Source organism: Candoia aspera, chromosome 13 (genome assembly GCF_035149785.1).
Source record: "Candoia aspera isolate rCanAsp1 chromosome 13, rCanAsp1.hap2, whole genome shotgun sequence".
NCBI lineage: Eukaryota > Metazoa > Chordata > Lepidosauria > Squamata > Boidae > Candoia > Candoia aspera.
The window spans coordinates 5,890,640-5,911,217 of NC_086165.1; the positions used below are offsets into that span (position 1 = coordinate 5,890,640).

The 20,578-nt window shown below is 49.0% G+C and overlaps 1 protein-coding gene across 3 annotated transcripts; it reads left to right on the top strand.

Annotated features, from left to right (window-relative positions):
* Positions 1 to 939: 939 nt before the first annotated feature.
* On the top strand, positions 940 to 19,661 carry C13H15orf39 (chromosome 13 C15orf39 homolog). 3 transcript variants are annotated; one of them, XM_063313913.1, is made up of 4 exons: positions 940 to 1,231; positions 9,857 to 13,234; positions 13,924 to 13,957; positions 17,084 to 17,220. In XM_063313913.1, exons 2-4 carry the CDS (start codon positions 9,916 to 9,918, stop codon positions 17,112 to 17,114), a joined length of 3,384 nt encoding a protein of 1,127 aa, XP_063169983.1. In that variant the 5' UTR covers positions 940 to 1,231; positions 9,857 to 9,915; the 3' UTR covers positions 17,115 to 17,220. The 3 variants fall into 3 exon arrangements, with proteins under 3 accessions (XP_063169983.1, XP_063169981.1, XP_063169982.1); XM_063313912.1 differs by lacking the exon at positions 13,924 to 13,957 and having other exon boundaries at positions 950 to 1,231; positions 9,857 to 9,942; positions 10,096 to 13,234; positions 17,084 to 19,661; XM_063313911.1 differs by lacking the exon at positions 13,924 to 13,957 and having other exon boundaries at positions 949 to 1,231; positions 17,084 to 19,661.
* The last annotated feature ends 917 nt before the right edge of the window (positions 19,662 to 20,578 follow it).

Here is a 20,578-nt window from a genome sequence, read left to right on the forward strand (position 1 = left end):
TGCCTATCCTCTTCCTATCCTGCTTCTTCAAAGTCCAACTTTCACTTCCATAGAGTGTCACAGCCAATACCATGGCTTGCCTGATGCTGATCTTTGTGGGTAGAAACACACCAGGGCATTCAAATATCTTTTCCAAGGTCTTAGGGGCTGCTAGTTTGAAGCTATTTCTTGACTGCTTGTTCCTTTACTGTTGATAGTTGATCCTAAAAGGCAGAAGCTGCCCCCCTCACTCCTCCTTAATTCAAGAGGGTCTCACAACTGTTTTGTGAATGGCCACTGTCTACATTACCTAGTCGTCTATCTTGATATCCCCCCACAGCGCCCTACCCCATCCCAACTGTGGGTTCAAGGCACGTGCACGCCCACGCATCACCGGATCATTCATGCCCCGTACATCCGGATGGCATGCGGAGGACGGTGGATCCCCCACGCCCAGAAAAACCTTCTGTCTTTCCGCGTTACAGTATTCAACTGAAATTCAACTGGGTGAGTTTCCTTAGCAGTAAATCGGAAAAGAGGAAGGGGCGTCTTTCCCACGTCGCAGCGTCGATCCCCAGCCTGCGATCCGTAGCGATCCAGTCGAATTGCAGGGGGAGTGGGGGGACGATCATTCCCTTTGGCGACGGGCCGACCTGCCAGGGCTGTTGTGCAAAGGGAGGGAGGGAGGGAGCGGGGGGACCTGCCGGAAGGCCCCGCGCGAGCACGTCGAGCCAGCGCGAGAAGGAGGAAGAGCAGGCGCGGCTTCCCCCGGCGAGCCCCTGCGGAGGAGCGCAAACTCCTGGCTGCCGCCTGCCCGCGGGGCTTGCGTGGGCTGGACGCGCCCGGGTCCGGCTCCTCCCTCCCCCCCCGTGGGCGCCTTCCTCCTCCTCTTCCTCCTCCTCCTCCCGCCCTTGACTCGCGCTGGCGGGGAGGGACCGGCGAGAGCGCGAGAGGGCAGGCGCGGCCGCCGCCACTCCGGATCGGGCTGGCGGGACCTGCTTTGCGCAAGGCGCCGCGGAGCGCGGAAACCGGAGCCGGCGGCGGCTGCTGCTGCTGCTGAACCGGAGTGCGGGGCAGCGGCGGGCAGAGGAGCGACTCCGGATTGAGGGCCGGTCGCAGCGGGCGCGCTTGAATCCCCCGGTTCGGTCCGGCCCGGCGCGCCGCCTTTGCAACTCTCGTCCGGGCGCAGCGCCGTCCGTCCGGCAGGAAGATGCGGCGGCGGCGAGGGCGAGAGCCGCCGCGGGAGCCGGAGGTAAAAACCGCCTAAAGGAGAGGGAAGGGAGGAGGGAGGACTACAACCCCCATCGGGCGCAGCCGGGCTGCCTCCGCGGGGGCCGGCGGGGAAGGGTGCGGGGCAGCCGCGGCGTCTGGAAGGCTGCCTGCGCTTTGCACGTGACGGGCAGCGGGGGAAGCGGGCGAGAGGCGTGTTTACACGGAAGTAAGGCGCGGAGCAGGGGGCGCGAAGGGTCGCCTCCCCCATCCCGGCCAGTTAAAAGCCTGGAATTATTATTCTTATTATTACTACTACTGCTATTATTGCTGCTGCAGCAACAGCGGCTTGGAGAGACGGTAACTTCAGGCAACTCTCGAGAACGAATCCCGGGTGGGATTCGGGGGAGCGCCTCTTGAGCACGTTTGCAGGGGTTCCCCACGCGGTGTGGAGGGGCGCTGGCCCGGCTGCCGAGCCCTCCCCTCCCAGCCAGAGCTCCCCCCGCTTCCCCAAAAGCCGGACGCCCTCCAGCTCCATTGGACTTCGGTTCCCATCATCCCCTGCCAGTGCCCCTTCTTTGATCTGCATAGGCCTGTGTGGAAAGAGATCTGCCTTGATATGCTCTCTTGTTGCATCACTTTACTGGGGGGGGGGGTTGTCCAAGAGCACCCAGGTGTTCTTTCGGCGGGAAGGGAGGGCGTTGTTTGGGTGGTGGCTGGCACCCAGTGCCTCCCCCAGATAAATAGATGTTTTTTTAAAAAGGAGATTATGAAAAAAAGCCTTGTTTAGTCTGTTAATGGTGGGATTGGAAGGCCGCCAAAAAATACGGAGGGGGGGGTGGGAACCGGCGCGTTCTGCAACTACTCTCTTCCTCCTCCTCCTTGGGCACAACTGGCCGGCTTTAAACCGGGATCCTTGGGAAGGAACAAACGGGTAGGGCCAAAGAAAGAAGAGAAAAAGGATTCCCCGCCCCCGAAATCGGCCTGCTAAATTTGGGGGCAAAGCCTCTGGATTGCGAAGCTCTATGTAAGTGTTTGGAGGCAGCTTCTCGCTTGGTTTTCAACAAGGGTGGTGCTGAGTTTCTGGAGGAACCAGAAAAAATAGAGGTCCTTTTTTTCTAAAACAACAACACTCTTTCTTTGTTATGCATTTGTTTGTTTATTCAATTTATATAGCCGCCCGCTGTCTCAAACCAATGGCTCAGGGCGGCGAACCATCATAAAAACAGTTAAAACAATTAAAAACAGTACCAAAGAAAGTAGATATAATTTTGCCAGATCAGCTGCCTTAGCAAACCATGCTCTGCACCAGTCCCACTCCAGGAGAGGGCTGGTTTTCTTCTGCATTTGACAGAGTGTTTAAATGGACTGTGACAACACCCTTCCCGCCTGTTTGAGAGTCAGGAGATTTCTTTCTTATGCGCCCCCCCACCCCAGATCATCTGTTCCTTGTTGGGGGGGCTTTGCAAAAAGTGGGCTTGAGCTATGTAGGGATTGCCCAAGTTACACTGTGGTTTATAGCCGGGGTGTGCATATATGTGCGTTTGCACATGCATGAATGCGTGGTTAGGGCTTCTCTGCAGACATGTGGCCTGCTGGGCTCTTAAAAGGGGACATGTTGCCCCTGTATAGTTGTGGGCAGCGGTTAAACTGTGAACGCACTGTTTGCCGTAACTATAGTGCTCGGGTACACAAAGATGCTGTGGGGGGGGGTGTAGGAAGTGCAACTGCTGTGAGTTAGTGAGCGAAGATTGGACGAGAAGCTCAGCTCACGTTTGGTGCTGATTAGTTGGAGCTATTCCGAAACGCACAATTGTATAAAGCAGTATTTCTCAACCTTGGCAACTTTAAGATGTGTGGACTTCAACTCCCAGAATTCCTCAGTGGCGAAATTTAATAAATAAATAAAAAATGAAGAAAGAAATGAAGAACAAGGTGGCTTGTTCTGGCACTTTGAACCCCAGTTATTCAGACTGGTTCTGCCTTTTCTTTCTTAATGCATCTAGGACGTAACTTTAAGATGTGTGGACTTCAATTCCCAGAATTCCCCAGTGGCAAAATTTAAGAAGGAAGGAAGGAAGGAAGGATGGAAGGACGAACAAGGTGGCTTGTTCTGGCACTTTGAACCCCAGTTATTCAGACTGGTTCTGCCTTTTCTTTCTTAATGCATCTAGGACGTGTGTCTACATACTAACTTGTGCTTATTTTCTTGTGAGTAGATCTCACTGGCTTCAGTAGGGTAGTACCTATACTTTGGGGAAAAACAGCCAGGAGAAATCTTTTCAGATGAAAATCGGTGCTGTCTTCCGGCTCTTTTAAGATGCTGATGGAATTTTTAGTGCCCATATTTAAGTTGGGGAGCAGTAGATGGCAAAAGTTATATGCTTGCTTGCTTGCTATTCACTTATTTTTTTTCAGCATTTTGTGATTTTCATATATATAAGGTGCACACAACATATATACGCAGAACTTTTAAGATCTGCCCAGAGAAGCTGTCAAGCAAAAGAACAATACATACATGCTCAGAGGTGACATTTCTATATATTCTGTGAAACTCACTCTGCAGGTTTCACTTGATGCACGGGCCTTCTTTCCACCTGAAAGAAGCAGTGAAAAAAAAAACTCATTTGGTTTGAGTAATGAAATCAAACATGGAAGGACTTTCTACAGCAAGATAGAGCAGTCACCCACCCACTCAGTTTACATTTCTTTGCCCAGGATCTTCTGGTACGATGTCAGTGAAACCAGATCTGAGAACCTTTAAAGTCTAAGATGTCAAGATCATAAATCCATTGCGTGTTTCCTCCAGAGACCTCTGGAAAGTGATGCAAAGTTGTAAAAAAGAATGATTGAAAACAATGCGCCAAGACCTCAGAATGTGGGAGTGTGTTTTTGCCAACATTAATCCCCCCCAGGAGTGTATTTTTGGAATATTTTCCTGATATGTTTACAATCAGTTTAAATTAAGGATTGATGAAAGAGTGTATAGGCAGTAGCAATACCATTTTATTGATTGATTTATTTTATTATTCAAATTTAATTACCGCCTATCTCCCCCAAAAGAGGGACTCTGGGCGGTAATTTTATAAAAAGGAAAAGGCCGGCTCCTGCCTTTCTAAACAAATAAACACATCATGTAGCAAAACCTATGTAAAGGAAGACATATATCTTAACATATAGAAAAACATATGTATAGGAAGGATAAAATGCCCATTTAAGGAAACATCTGTTTTAACTCTAGATAAGGGGACATCTGTTTTAACCATAAATCAGGAGACATCTGTTTTAACTCTGTCTAGGAAATATTTGTTTGTAATAAGCTAATGCATTCCATTCTATTGATAATGATTGGCTAAATCTTTAAAAGAGAGAGAGCAGGATACACGACCTAAGAGAACAATTTAAAAATAAATTAGGTGTGTCTAACACTCCAGGGAACATAGGGCTCAGCACAGTGTGATGCTGTACTTCAAAAATGCCAAAGACGTTCCCATAAATAATAGCTTAGCTAAAAGTTACATTAGGATAGTGTTTCTCAACCTCAGCAACTTTAAGATGTATGGACTTCAACTCCCGGAATTCCCCAGCCAGCACAGCTAGCTGGGGAATTCTGGGAGTTGAAGTCCATACATCTTAAAGTTGCTGAGGTTGAGAAACAGCATTAGGAAATTTGATGCTGTAGGAGGAGTGCCATGTTGGTCTGTGGCAGCCAAAGATCAGAAGAGTTTGTTAGCACCTTTTCAGACTAACAAGATTTATTAAAAAGCATAAGTTTTTATGAATTACAGCTCACAAAATTACAGCTTCCTTTTTCTCTCTCTCTGTGTGTGCAAACAGAATTGATTGTAAAAGTTGGTTACAATATTCCTACTCCTGTAAAAACCCGGCCAAGACCATGCTGATGGAAAGCCTTAGTAATTGTGTGTTATCTTTGCCTGAATATTCCCTGCTCACTTTGGCACAGTTAATGATGACACTGCATTTAGGGAGGAGATGTGAGGTGAGGCTTCAGGTGTAGGTGACCCATCACCAGACTAAACTTGCAAAATTTAAGCACTGGGAAACATTATCTCTTCCTCTTCCTCTTGTTTACAGAGCAAAATAGACGAGTTGTGTTTTGCAGAGTTATAATGCATTCCTCCTCCTCCTCCTCCTCCTGATTTAATATAGATGCCCACTCCAGTGGACTGTGGGCAGCTTACAAATATAATAAATTAAAATATAAAAATATAAAAATGAAAATATAAATTAAAAGCATAAAACGAAGCAAGACGGTTGGTGGTATGACAGTTGCCAGCCAACAGTTGTTTGTTGTTTATTCGTTTAGTTGCTTCCGACTCTTCGTGACTTCATGGACCAGCCCACACCAGAGCTTCCTTTCGGTCATCAACACCCCCAGCTCCCCCAGGGACGAGTCCGTCACCTCTAGAATATCATCCATCCACCTTGCCCTTGGTCGGCCCCTCTTCCTTTTGCCCTCCACTCTCCCCAGCATCAGCATCTTCTCCAGGGTGTCCTGTCTTCTCATTATGTGGCCAAAGTATTTCAGTTTGGCCTTTAATATCATTCCCTCAAGTGAGCAGTCTGGCTTTATTTCCTGGAGGATGGACTGGTTTGATCTTATTGCAGTCCAAGGCACCCTCAGGATTTTCCTCCAGCACCACAGTTCCAAAGCATCCATCTTCCTTCTCTCAGCCTTATGGTCCAGCTCTCGCAGCCATATGTTACTACAGGGAACACCATTGCTTTAACTATGTGGACCTTTGTTGTCAGTGTGATGTCTCTGCTCTTAACTATTTTATCGAGATTTGTCATTGCTCTTCTCCCAAGGCTTAAGCGTCTTCTGATTTCCTGACTGCAGTCAGCATCAGCTCCAGGTCTTGTTTTTACCAACTGTACAGAAGTCTGCCACCTTTGGCTGCAAAGGATGTAGTCAATCTGATTTCGGTGTTGTCCATCTGGTGAAGTCCATGTATAAAGCCGTCTCTTAGGTTGTTGGAAGAGAGTGTTTGTTATGCAGAGTGAGTTGTCTTGGCAAAATTCTATCAGCCTATGTCCTGCTTCATTTTGTTCTCCCAGGCCATGCTTACCTGTAATTCCAGGTGTCATTTGACTGCCCACCTTAGCATTCCAGTCTCCCATGATGAAAATAACATCTCTTTTAGGCATGTTGTCCAGTAGGTGCTGCAGATCCTCATAGAACTGCTCTACTTCAGCTTCTTCAGCATCTGTGGTTGGGGCATATATTTGGATCACTGTGATGTTAGATGGCTTGCCCTGAATTCGAATTGAGATCATTCTGTCGTTTTTTGGATTGTATCCAAGCACTGCTTTAGCCACTTTACTATTAATTATGAAGGCCACTCCATTTCTTCTGTGGTCCTCTTGTCCACAGTAGTAGATCTGGTGGTCATTTGATGTGAAGTGGCCCATTCCAGTCCATTTCAGTTCACTGATGCCCAAAATGTCTATCTTTAATCTGGACATCTCACCAATAACCACATCCAATTTGCCCTGGCTCATAGATCTTACATTCCAGGCTCCAATGGTGTGTTGATCCTTAGAACATCGGATTCGCCGTTCACCACCAGCACCGTCGGCCGCTAGCCGTCCTTTCGGCTTTGAGCTAGCTGCGTCATCACGTCTGGGGCTAGTTGAACTCATCCTCTGTTCCTCCCCAGTAGCATTTTGACCATCTTCTGACCTGGGGGTCTCATCTTCCGATGGTATTCCGACATATCTCTGGTTGTACTGATCCATTTAGTTTTCACGGCAAGAATACTGGGGTGGGTTGCCATTACCTTCCCCAGGGATCGCATTTAGTCTGACCTCTCTGTCATGACCTTCCCGTCTTGGGTGGCCCTTCACGGTTTAGCTCATGGCATTGTTGAGGTGCTCAAACTCCAGCACCACGGCAAGGTAACGATCCTTTGCTGAAGCAGCCAAGAGTGGAAAAGTTATATAGCAGTTAAGGTGCTAAAGTGAGGGACCTCCATTTCTATGCTGTCAAGTATATAGCACAGTGTTTCTCAACCTTGGGGACTTCAAGAGGTGTGGATTTCAACTCCCAGAATTCCCCAGCTGGCTGGGCAATTCTGGGAGTTGCTGGCTGAAGAATTCTGGGAGTTGAAGTCCACACCTCTTGAAGTCGCCATGGTTGAGAAACACTGATATAGCTGGAAGAAGAGGCTCAATTCATTTTTATGTGGAAGCATGATTAGCCAAGAGAGGCAAAATGGGAAACAGTTTTAGTGGAATAGGGTAATTGCAATGAGATTGTTAGTTTGATTTGCAAATGGGCAATGCCCCAGCTGCCCTTAGATGTCTCCGAGTGGCCTACGATGGGCGTTTAGGCTACAGTAGCATCCACCTCTTATCTTTGGAGACTTCCAGGAGTCAACATGCTACCCTTGACAAGTGTCCCCAAGTTGCAGCTGGTGCAAAATGTGGTAGCTCAGGTCCTGATTGGTGCAAGGTACAGGGAATGTACGATGCCTGTGCTGAAAGATCTGAATTGGTCACCAGTTTGCAATTGTGGTGTCCATGTTGACTTGCAGCCATGGTCGGGGCACTGCCACATTGACCTTGGTTGAACTTGGAAGCTAAGCAGAGTTTGCCTCAGTCAGTACTTAGATGGAGGATTCAACACCCTTTGGCTAGCCTGGGAAGCATCCTGGAAGGGATAACAAGCCACGTCTGTTACTTTGCCCAGAAAATTATCTGGAGGTGTCCGTGAAGTTACAGTAGTCAGGTTTGACTTGAAGGTTGCTAAATAATCCTGCAAGAAGAGGACCGGTTCTGCTTTTTGCCAAGATTGTGTAGTGGCATTTGTTACTATGGTTTGTGTTGACCCCAGCATTTGCTTCCTCCTTGGCTGAAACATGTGATTCAGCCTGCTGTGGTTATCTCAAGCAGGCTGTTAAATGAAGGGGACTTTCCATACCTATTGATCCAGAAGTAAATCTCAGTGAGTTCAGCGGGGTTTACATATAGCCCAGGCAAGCGGTTATCTCGCTGAAGGCTTGCAAATGCTTACTATTGATTGGAAAGCCCCCTCAGAGTTTTCTCCATCCAAGGGAGCCTGTATCTTCCCCTACTGCAGCTGCTGCAGATGTGCATACCTTAAGCTCAGCTTTGGAGAGAAAGCATGATGCCAGTTTTGCGAAGGGTAGGATTTTTGCCTACTTCATCCCTGAAAAAATTAAGGAGATAAAATGGTGGTGGTGCCGATTTCAACCTTGGAATTGCAGCCTGGTGTCATTTGGTGAGCGTAGCCGTTTGGCTGTCCACGTAAATGCTGATTTTCTGTTTTAAGTGTGGTTGCACTTGTTAAACTGGGTCACTGATGACACAGCCAGTCTTAGGGTTATATGGGAGGAGATTTATCGGGCCGAGTTAGGAGCCAAAGTGTTATTTTTTTTACCAAGGCTGCTTTATTGAACTGTTCTAAGAGCTCAGGTAGAGCCAAATGTGATAATTGCCTATGGCAGTGTTTCTCAATCTTGGCCACTTTGAGATGGGTGAACTTCAACTCCCAGAATTCCCCAGCCAGCCATGGGAGTTGAAGTCCACACATCTTAAAGTTGCCAAGGTTGAGAAACACTGGTCTATGGCCATGCAGCTTTCTGTTTCCCCATAAGTAGCAACTCTGAGTTGTGTGGATCCAATCCAGATTGTGACCAAGAGGGCAGTTTAACCCTTCTATCACTGCTCAGGTGGAATGTCAGGTGGGGGGGAACATCTGACCTTCCAGAGGTTGCCACACTGCACTTCCCAGCAACCCCAACCAGCACAGCCAGAGGTGAGGGATGTTGGGAATTGTAGTTAATTCGCTTCTCAACCCTTCCCATCCCTGGTTTGTGTGCAAGGAGGGAGCCAGGCTTCCAAAAATGGGGCAGCGCCTGAGTATGGATGGCTCTCTCTTTCATTCAGGATAAATAAATCCACCTCTGCTGAGTGCAGGGAGGCCTATTGAACAGACCCTCCTTCCTGTAAGGCTCCTGGCCAGAATCCAGGCAGGGTTTGTGGGAGCGCCCCAGGTTGAAGAAGTTGGGTTAGATGGCGGAAAGACACGTTTGCAGATGAGATCCAGCCCAACTTCATTGGCCCAGAGGAGAAGCTCCTAGATAATATGACTCATACCTTCTTTCCTCCTCTTTCTTCTGTCTTTCTGACTGGGCAGTTTCTGAGAAGCCAAGGGAGCAAAAATAACTTAATTACTAACCATTTTGGAGGCTTTCCGAGAAGTCTCGTGCTGGCCTTGGGGATGGTAGCCTGTTGTTTTGGTCATGCTCTTTATTGATTTTCTGATTTTAACTCAAGGCATGTAGCTCGGTAGAGGGGAATGCTGCAAACATGTTTAACTTTTGCAACTTTTGGACCCGTTACCGGTGGAATCAAAGGCCTGTCCTGTTGGCTCCCCCTTGGTCTTGGAACACGCTCTCTCGGCCTCCCGATCTTTCCTCCAATTCCTCCCCCGCACAGGGGACCGAATTGGGGGTCCAAACAGAGGAACCCCTCCTGCGCCGTGTCTTGGATCCTTGTGATTTATGGATGGGCCAAAGAGGTGTGCTCCTGATGATGGCCAATTGCATAAATAACAGGGTAAAGTTTGCATAAATAACAGGGTAAGGTTTGAAGGCTGATTTTTTTTCCCTTTCTCTTCCAGATCATCCAGAGTGACTGTTTGGTTTCCTGTCCAAGCATGGCGGCCAGATAGCGTGTACAATGGCAGAGAAGCGCCTCTTGGAAGTGGTGAGTGCCATGAGTTACAGCAAGTTCCCTCGACTGGAGGTGGAACCAACCCACGTCCACCCAGTGGGCTTTTGCAGGGCGAGCAGGCTGCCTGACCTCACCATGGAAGACCATTACGGTTACAAAGGCTCCTATTTTACTTACCCACTGCAGTGCCACGAAGGGCCCAAAGCTTTGGCTCACTGGTCTGCTGCCGAGACCTACGGCCCTTGCCCTGGAGGCACGCCTGGCCAGTCTCCAAGGACTGAGAAAGTGACGTACAAGCCAGAAACCGAAGGCCTGGAGGCCCGACAGAGAGTCCCAGGCTCCGAGAAGATTGGTGAATGTGTCGCCCGAGAGCGGTGGGCCAGCTACGTGGGCCATGCAGGCGTCATTCAGCAAGGCTGGATACAGGGGTACCCAGCCCAACAGCTCCCTCCAGCTCCTGCGGTTTGCACCACCTTGGCAGCCCCCAAACCGGTTTACCGAAGCCACCCTTATGGGGCGGAATCTGGCTACTCCCCAAGAAGCTGCCTTGCCTTGCGAATGCAGATGGAAAACCTCTCAAAGCGTCTCGAATGGCCTCCCCCTCCCTCGGTTTTGCCCACCACGGGCACTGAGAGTCGTGGTTACAGCACAGCCGGGCCCAAGAAAGCCTTGGCGGCTGACGCTGGTGCCTTGCAGTTCCAGCAGGGGTCCAAAGAGGGCACTGCCCATTCTGCTGGCTTCGTGCCTTACCATAAGGTGTTTGAGAAATGCCAGGGGACGCAGGGAGCCTCTTCCCTGGATGTCAGCTACCCAGCTGTATGCCAGAAAAGCATCCCGGAGACCCCAGGTAGCAATCCCAGCAAACACACATGGTCCAGGCTTCCTCCTCCTGCTCCTCCTCCTCCTTCCAGCTTGCTAGTGAATCCCCAGGATCTGGCATATCAGGAGAGATCACCCAGATGCTACCCCCTGGGATCCTATGCCCTTGCCTCTCATGAACAGATGTTGTTGTATCACCAGAGCTACATGCAAGCAGAAAAGTCAAACTCGGTCTTTGCTGTGGCGGCCTGCAAAGGTTTTGGGTCTCCAAGCAGTGAAGATGGCCAGCCGTTCCCCGGGTCATATTTTCAGCAAACCTCTCGCAGCTACTATCCTGGTCATCTGCAGGGCTATCTCTACCAGGCTGTTGGCCCGTCTCCAATGACCCCCCCTGAGCTTCACCCTTCAAGGGAACACGAGCACCCACAGAACTCAACGACCAAGGGGGACTTTGCCCCAAAGACTCCTGTTTCTGCCTGTGCTCTGCCTGAAAAGGCTCCCCCAGCTTGTAGTCCTTGGCGCAGCCAAGGTGGTCTTCCGGACTGGTGCGAGAGCAGCTGCGTTGCAAGAGAAGCCAGCACAAATTCTGGTCTGCAGCCTTTCTGCCAAGTAGACCGGCTGTCTCATTGCTCCAGCAGAGTTGGAAAGATGCAGGAAAGTGGCTGCAAGGAGGATCTTTGCCCACCAGAAAAAGTGACTGTGGGGGAAGAGGAATCTTCTGAGACACATAAAAAATTCTCTTTAACCTCTGAATCTTGGAAGAGGAACACCAGCGCCCACAACGATGAAGCAGGAGCCCGCATAGTTATTTCCGATAGCCCGATTATCTCCCAAAATTCCTGCTCCAAACACGACCTGCCCAAAAATGTTCTCAAGGCTTCTAACATCCAGTGTATATCTAATGTACAGTGGTCTCCGGAGGAACAACCAAAGGGTGTTCATAAACAGCGTGAAGGTTCCTCAACGTCATCTTCTCCTCCTATGCCAGTTATCAATAATGTTTTCAGCCTGGCTCCATACCAAGCATACTTAGAAGGTTCTGCTGATTTGGTGGAACTGGACGCCTCTAAAAGTTGCCAAGCTGAGGAGCTGTCGCCCAGGAGCAGAGGCAAGAGCGTGGAAGATGAAGGTCTCCCTTGGGCAGCCTCTAAAAGATTGACCGAAGAGTCTAGGGTGGATCTGCCTGGGGGGAAAGAAGCCGTCTGCAATGCAGTAACAAAAGTTGGAGATGCAGGCATGAGTAAGAATAGTGTCCAGTTAGAGCGAGGGAGTGGAGATTATGCTGGGCCTTGGGAAAACTTCAAGGTCAAGCTTTTGAATCCAAACGATCCTGTGTCTTGCCAGCTGTCCCCTGCCAGTTGTTCCAATGGTAGACTTGAGAGACTTGCTGAAGAAGACCATGTGTTAGATCTCAGCTTTAAAATGGAAGGCCTGGCAGAGGGACCTGGTCTTCAGCAGCTGCCCAAGAAACCTGAGGCTCCAGACAGTGGTTCAAAGATCAAAGGTGAAGTGAAAGAGAGACCAGCCCACAGCCAGGAGACCATCTCAGAGCTAAGCAGAGAAGCCTTGGTGTTACCTGTCAGCAGTGGCTCTAGGGGTAGCAGACATTTCCACAGCTCTGCGGCATTTCTTTTCAAGAAATTCAGAATCCTTAAAACACATGCGGCAGAGGCTGGCTGCGGGGCCAAGGATGTCTCTCTTCAAAGAGGTTCTGACTCACAAGTAACTCAGCAAAATGCCCCCTTGGTTGGGTCCAGCCTTCACCAAGCTGTGACTCCATTTGAAATGCCGATTTTGCAGAACAAATGCCTTAATGCTCAACTGCCAGATGCTTCAGTACCCTTGCCTCCTAGTGCCCCTCCTGGCTCCCCTGTGCTTAGAGAGGCCCAAGTTCTGGATCCCGCCACCGGAAAGCCTCTTGATCAGCAAAATTCACCCAGGCAGTATTTCACTGCTTTGCACACCTCTGTTTGCACCAGAATTTCTTCTTCGGTGTCTACCTCCTTCCCTGATCAACTCAAGGAATGGTTGGAGATGGCCGAGTCCACTGTGGAGCTGCAAGAGAAGACAGTCAGTTCCACCAAGCCCAAAAATGCCCCAAAGGTCTCTGAAGCTCCCAAACCCTCTTGGGGCAAAGAGATCTGGTTGGCCTTTAAGGATGTAGCAGTGCTTGTCAGGAAGTTGCTATCTCAGCTGGAGACATTCTTGTTCACTCACAAGTGCCCCTTTCCTCATGTGATTCGAGCCGGCACCACCTTCATCCCTATTCATGTGGTGAAAGAGGAACTGTTCCCCAACCTTTCTGGTGTGTCGGTTGACCATGTCTTGCAGGACCACAAGGTAGAGCTGCGTCCTACCACCTTGTCTGAAGAGAAGGCGTTGAGGGACTTGGACCTCAAGAGCTGCACTTCTCGGATGTTGAAGCTGCTGGCATTGAAACAGCTGCCAGACATTTACCCCGACCTCTTGAACCTCCACTGGCATGAGTGCGTCAAGCAGCAGCTTGGTAAGAGCAGACAGTGGGCCTTCTTTTGAAACTTGAGACTGGAACTGAAAATACTTTATCTTCTCCTCTTTCTCTGTCTTGCAAAAACTGATTTTCTTGGGCTTTGATCTCTGCACCTTTCCCACTTGCATGGACACAGCTTTGGTTGGTCTTCCCTATAGATACGGGTAGAAAGTCTATGTAGCGGTCAGGGTTGATGCCTGGGACAGAATTCCTGTGTCTCCTACAGAGGTTGCTGGGATTCTGCCTTCTAGGTGGGGAGAGGACAAGGGAAAGGGAGCGTAAGAGAGTCACCGGGCAGGTCCCAGGATGGTCACTCTAGAGGGGAGGATGCTCCAAGAGTGTTGGCACAGAAGGTGTGGAATTGGCCAATAGCTGTGTTGTAATTCAGAGGTGAGGAACGTACCCAGAGCTGTAATCCAGCAACATCTTTTTTCCCCCCGTTGTATTCTGACAGCAGCTGTGCTGGCTGGGAACTGTGGGAGTTGTAGTCTCAGTCCAGCTGGAGGGTGCTATGTTAGAGAAGCCGGCAGTAGACAGCATTAGGCAAAATGGAGCATTAGGTGCTGTTGCACACCCCACAGGTACACGCATGCACGCACACTCACGGCCTCTCTTTCCTTAGCTCTGACCAACTGTCCCCCAGCCACGGTCATTCAGATGATTCTTGACACCTTTATTTTTTCCAGGTCCAAGTTCACAGGCAGGCCTGCACGCCTCCAAGTAGGTATCTGTTCTTTGTGTGGGTGTGTTTTGCTCGCTGCTGCTTGGTTGTGAGTGTGGAATGCCTTTGGGCACGAGTTGAGGCAGTAGTGATCTCGGCAGATAGCTGTGTCGCTCAGCTGCTGTAATGGTATGTGGGGATGACCATGGGAGACAGGAGGAAGAGCTGCACTCTAGGCCAGTGTTTCTCAACCTCAGCGATTTTCAGATGTGTGGACTTCAACTCCCAGAATTCCCCCAGCCAGCATAAATTCTGGGAGTTGAAGTCCACACATCCTAAAGTTGCTGAGGTTGAGAAACACTGCTCTAAATGGTCTGATAAAGAAAACTTGAGTCTGAAAGAGAAGGGGTGGCAAAAGTGTCTCAGAAGGGACCCTCCCTAGTTTTCCAGAAAGTAGAAGTAAGGGACGGGAGGGGTACTCTCAGACTTGCAAGATTCTGTTAGTACAACCTTACAATAAAGATAGAGCTAGTACTCCTGGGTGTGCTGCTTGTCTGCACTACCTTGCAAGGCTAACGTCAGTCTTGCAAGTCTGAAAGTACCCCCCCACACACTTTTACTCCCCTGAAAACTAGTGAGGGTCCCTTCTGAGTCACTTTCTCCACCCCCATCTCTCCCTTGGATTCAGATTTCATTTATCAGACCGCCTAGGCTGCTGCTTTTCCTCCTGTCTCCCAAGGTCATTCCCACATGCCAGTGCAGGTGCCTTTGTAGAAAACACAGGCCCTTGGAGGTTAGCGTTGAGGCTGGACAGGGCTGAAGATCACCCTGCTTCCCTGAAGGACATTTCAGAAGGTGCACGATGCTTCTGCGAGCCAGTGGCATGCCTGGGAGCATTTTGTAAACAAATAGTGGGGCTTTATGATATCTTTTCTGGTCCTTCCCTGGGTTAATAGATCTGGTATACAGAAGAGCAATGGCTGTTCTGATATATAGAACAGCAGTGGTGCGACTTCCTTTTTACACACAGACGCACACAGGTGCCTTCGAGTCAATCTTGACAATTTCCTGGACAAGTCTTTTCTTGGCAAGATTTTGGAAGTGGTTTGCCAGAGAGTATGACTGGCCCAAGGTCACCCAGCTGGCTTTATGCCTAAGGCAGGACTAGAAGTCACGGTCTCCTGGTTTCTAGCCTGGTGCCTTAACCACAACACCAAATTGGCTCTCTCCTTGTTATATAGCTTAATTTTAAAAAAAACCCAGCAACAACTAGAAACTTATAACATGGCTAAATTCCACAGAGAAGATTTTGGAGATTAACTAGCTAAATGAATATTTGTAGCTCAGGGTTGAATTGTGGAGTCCTTGAGGCTCCCTGAGCCTTGTTGTTTTCTTGCAGACGTTTCATTGCCAGACTGGGCAACATCTTCAGTACAAAGAGGGAGTGGGCCTTGCTCTCAGTTTATACACTGTGGCTTGCCCCGCTTGTGTCGGTGGGGGTGTTGTTCTCTCCTTGGGAGTTCTTTGAAACATCTCAGAAACCACCAACAGAGTGTTACAACCACATGGCATCACCGTAGCACGTAAACCAACTAAAACTCTTCAAAACATGTTAAGCAACCCAAAAGACCCAGTAGCCCAAGAAGAAAAAACAGGAGTTATCTACCACATACAGTGCAAAGACTGTAACAGCCACTATGTAGGACAGACAGGCAGAAGACTAGCAGAGCGCATCCACGAACACCAGCTGGCAGTCGGAAGACACGATGAGAACTCCTTAATCTCACAACACATGGACAGACTCAACCATAGTTGCAACTGGGAAACAGTGAGCATCCTAGACCAAGCCAAATCCAAAAATGCCGGAGAATTCCTGGAAGCCTGGCACTCAGACCGAGCAGCCATCAACAGACACATAGAGGTAAACAACATTTACATACCATTCAGAAGAGACAATAGAAAAGCCAAAAGACCAGGACACTCCCTCGCCAGCAATCAACACCCAGGTATGCAAAGATTAGCACTAGGATTAACACCAGATGAATCATCAAACAGCACAATACACCCCAATCAAGGAACTATTAACTCAGGCAGTCAACCCAGCAGCAAACAACAGCCCAAACAAAGAACTCCCAAGGAGAGAACAACCTGTACTAACATAAGCAGGGCAAGCCATGGTCTATAAACTGAGAGCAAGGCCTACTCCCTCTTTGCACTGAAGATGTTGCCTAGTCTGGCAATGAAACATCTGCAAGAAAACCACAAGGCTCAGAGAGCACCAAGGACTCCACAGATTAACTATGGGGGTGCAGCCTCACTTGGCTTTTCATGTGCCAAGGGTCACATTCCAAAAATAGGCAGGGAGGGGAGAAAAGCTAGTACCGGTTTGATTTGACTACGTAGCTACTGTGATTGCTCCCAATTCATTTGATAGCTCTTCCTTCTTTTGCAGAATTGCCAAATTACAGAATTCGGCAGGGATTTGGGAGGGCACTTAAGGTTCCTGCAGATCACTGGAAACCTTGGATTACGTACCTTTGATGTAGTCCTCCTGACCTGTCCCACCAATTTAGTAAAGGAGCTGCAATGCAGCGTGTGGCTGTGGCTTTCCACTTAAATCTCCTAGCCCACCTCTCCTCCTAGCCGCTGATCTAATTGGCGAGAGGGAAGTATTTTCTAGCATATAGCAGAGATGGGCATTCCTGCAGTTTTTATTTTGCTCAGATGTTGCCCCCTGGAGCATCAGGAGAAGAGAAGGCATACTGGGGGGCTCTTAATTAAGATAACCTTCTCTAACTTGGTGTCTTCCCTAGAACATGTGTTTGGACTACTCTTCCCTTTTTCTGGCCAGTATGGCTGGGAGACTGGAATTCTGGAGATTGTAAATCCAACACATCTGGAGCACTTGGTTTTGTTAAGACATAACAAGTCTGGGATTGAGGGATCTTTTAGGATGGAAACATAGCCCAAGAATTCCTAATCCATCATGTGAAATGAAGCAAGTATTAGAAGTTGGCCTGGGGGGGTCCATGCTCCCTTTAGAACAGAATTAGACTAGTTGGAGAATGAAGGAGATCTGATGAACCTTTGGAAGAATCGCTTAGGACCAAAATTGTGGACAGCGTCTCAGCCCTGAGAGAAGATGCTCATCCAGTTGACCGTTCTTGTGCTTTTCTTTTTCCCAGGGGATCCTGTGAGGGAGATCCCAAACACTGATGTTGAGGCTTTAGGAACGGATGCAGCCACAGAGTCCCTTGGCCAGGACTCCAGAGGGAAGAGTACCAAAGGCAAAGCATGTGGATTGGCAGCCTGTCTTGGGACTACATGCCAACCAGTAGATAAAGAAACCCTTCTCAGTTGTTCCTCACCTTCCCTCCAACATGATTGTAAGCTAAAGGGGATGAAGGCGCTTCCTAAGGAAGACGCAGCCTTGGAGACCAAGGGATTCATTCTTTGCTCTGGTGCTAAGAGGCCATCCCAACGCCCAAGGACTCTTGAGCTTAAACTGACTGCTAAGGTTGCTAGGAGGACAACCAGGACCTCAAAGATCCTTCACCTCCAGAAGTCTGTGGTTCACATCCAGTTCCAGAACGCTCTTCAGGATATTCAAGGACCTCAAGTTCTTGGTTCTTCAAGGAAAAGAAAGCAAGTGCCACCACCACTCCTCCTGAAGCGTTTCAAGCGGCGGAGATGCAGTAGTGCCAGGGTCTCTGCCTTGCCCTCCGAGTATCCAGAACTTGTTGGGAAGAGAATCCGGCACTTGTACGAGGAGAAGGACAAGACGGAGGCCTGGTATCAGGGGGTGGTGCTTCGCATTCACAAACACCACAAAAACCCTTTGAAGACGGTTTATGAGGTGAAGTACGACAGTGAGCCAGAGTGGCAATATTACCTCGAGATTCTGCAGGATTACAAGAAAGGTTGGGTGAAGCTGGATGAATGAGAGTTGGGTGTGCATGTGTGCGAAAGAGAGGGAAGAGGGGCAGTTTGGTTCATCCTGCTGTTGGAACACAGTTGAAAATACAAACATGTTTCGAGGTTAAGACTGTTTGGCACAGGCTTAATCATGACACGCTTTGGATGAAGGTGACCTTGGCCTGATAGTCCTCTTGTGGTGCTCAACACCTCAGGGCTCCATGTCATGTCCAGAAACCCCACCACCCATGAGTCGCTTCCAGGTTACTGTTTGAACCAGAGCTGGGTTTACAAAATGGCTTCCTGTTGTCCCAGCTGACCCCAGAGGTGAAATATGAATCTTACTGTATACTTTACACATCTTCTACATGGGTGGAGCTCTGAGGACATCCCAGGAAATTTCCCTGATGGGGAAATTTCCTCTATCCTTGGTTCTGGCTTGTTACAACAGGTGTGAGTAGTGGGTGTGCTGAGTTCCCAGAACGCTTTGTCTGGGGCTATTGTGGGAAACCCAGGGGATGGCTACTGATAGCTGCTGGTCCTGCTTGGAACACGGAGGGGGACCCTGGGCAGGTGGCTGATGATCACCCTGAGAAGTTCCAGCCCTTCATTTTTGACCAAAGCAACCTCACTGGAGTAGCCATGTCTGCAGAAAAGCAGTGGTGCGCACACAATGGAGGTAGCATCTGTTGTTCCCAGGCCATGCTGCTGGCATGTTACTTTTACCCAGCTGTGTCTGTACAGCTCCTTCAGGAAGAGGATCCTTGAGGAACATCAGAACTGCTTGTCCTGCGGTTGAACGTAGTCTGTCCTCTTGTTGGCCCTCCCAGGTGAACCAGACAGGAAACATGGCCAGATGAGCTAATTCTACTTTATTGTAAGGCTACCTTAACAGAATCTTGCAAGTCTGAAAGTACAGATCTCCTGCCGTCCCTTTTGACAGCCTGATCTTTTGGGGTGGATCCTTCCTAAGTTCCTTTCTCTGACCATTATGCAGCTCTGGACTCCTCCCTCTTTTATCTGATCGTTCTCTAGGCAGCATCTCTTCCCCTGGTCCCTGATGGTCATTCCCGCATACCATCACACTTGTAAGTCTCTGCACTTGTTAGGTTCTTGAGTTGACCCTGCTAGAAGAAGGCAACTATTGGGGAGCCACAAATATCTTTCCAAGGCTTCTCTTGACTGAACCTCCCGCGGGTGTAGTGACTTCCAGATCCTCCGATGTTTTCCAGTTGCACTCGATAGATTTTAGCCACATCATAGTGCATGTATCATGCTTTGTGATAGGGAATTGCACCCGCCTACTGCGTGGTCCAATTCCCTAAACTCCTACTCCATCATCAACCCTGATGAGGAGTGCTTTCAAGACAGAAGTCCCAGGTAAATTGTGGGAAGATGGGAGAAACGGGCCCCTTCTTCCAAAGCTTGATTTGAAAGCAAAGCCGTTTCTGATGTCTTCCAGTGGTCAGACTACATTGCCGGGTAGCTCCTGGTGACTTGACTTTGGGGGGGGGGGGTAATGCTGGAAAAAGGCCATGCCCAAGGTGGAAACAGGATTTGCAGGGACACCCCTTTGCAGGGTGGGAGTTTAGAGAAGCCCATGCATTCCACTTAGCTGCAATTTGACCAATGTGCTCCGAGCCTGATAACGATTTTCCACCGTAAGGGATTTGAGCCACAGTCAAGTGTCAGAGATGTCAGATTGATTTTCTGCAACAGCAGGGAGGAATCCTTGAAGGGTGAAGGGAGCCCCTGCAGGAAAAACGTGCCACTGCAGATGCATGCACTTTTGCAGATGCTGACTGCAGCCAGGAAATCAGAAGACGCTTTAATCCTTGGGAGAAGAGCAATGACAAATCTCGATAAAATAGTTAAGAGCAGAGACATCACACTGACAACAAAGGTCCGCATAGTTAAAGCAATGGTGTTCCCCATAGTAACATATGGCTGCGAGAGCTGGACCATAAGGAAGGCTGAGAGAAGGAAGATCGATGCTTTTGAACTGTGGTGTTGGAGGAAAATTCTGAGAGTGCCTTGGACTGCAAGAAGATCCAACCAGTCCATCCTCCAGGAAATGAAGCCAGACTGCTCACTTGAGGGAATGATATTAAAGGCAAAACTGAAATACTTTGGCCACATAATGAGAAGACAGGACACCCTGGAGAAGATGCTGATGCTAGGGAGAGCGGAGGGCAAAAGGAAGAGGGGCCGACCAAGGGCAAGATGGATGGATGATATTCTAGAGGTGACGGACTCGTCCCTGGGGGAGCTGGGGGTGTTGACGACCGACAGGAAGCTCTGGCGTGGGCTGGTCCATGAAGTCACGAAGAGTCGGAAGCGACTGAACGCATAAACAACAACATTGGTATTGCAATAAATGACTGCAAAAATGCATTCAGTCGCAGCCGCGGGAGACACTTTTTTTTCTGTCTTTTGCACTGGCAGAAGAGACAGAAAATTAAGAATGAATTTCATCCCTTTCCCTCTGCTTCAACCTGCCTTTTTCCCAGACAGAACAGATATGTAAACCTGGTGAACTGAGTCTCAAATGGAAAGGAATACCCTTTTCTCGTAACAAACTGATCAAGATCCCTGCATGCAGAAAGCTAGCATGTCAGGAAGATAAATTCTATCTTGGAATTCTTCCTGATGTGCTAGTTTTCTGCATACAGGCCTTTTTAAAAAAAATTCAACTTGAGGGATTTTTCAGTCCTGTGAGCCCCCTTGATAACTTTACACTTTTCATCTGTTCTTTCTGAGAACAT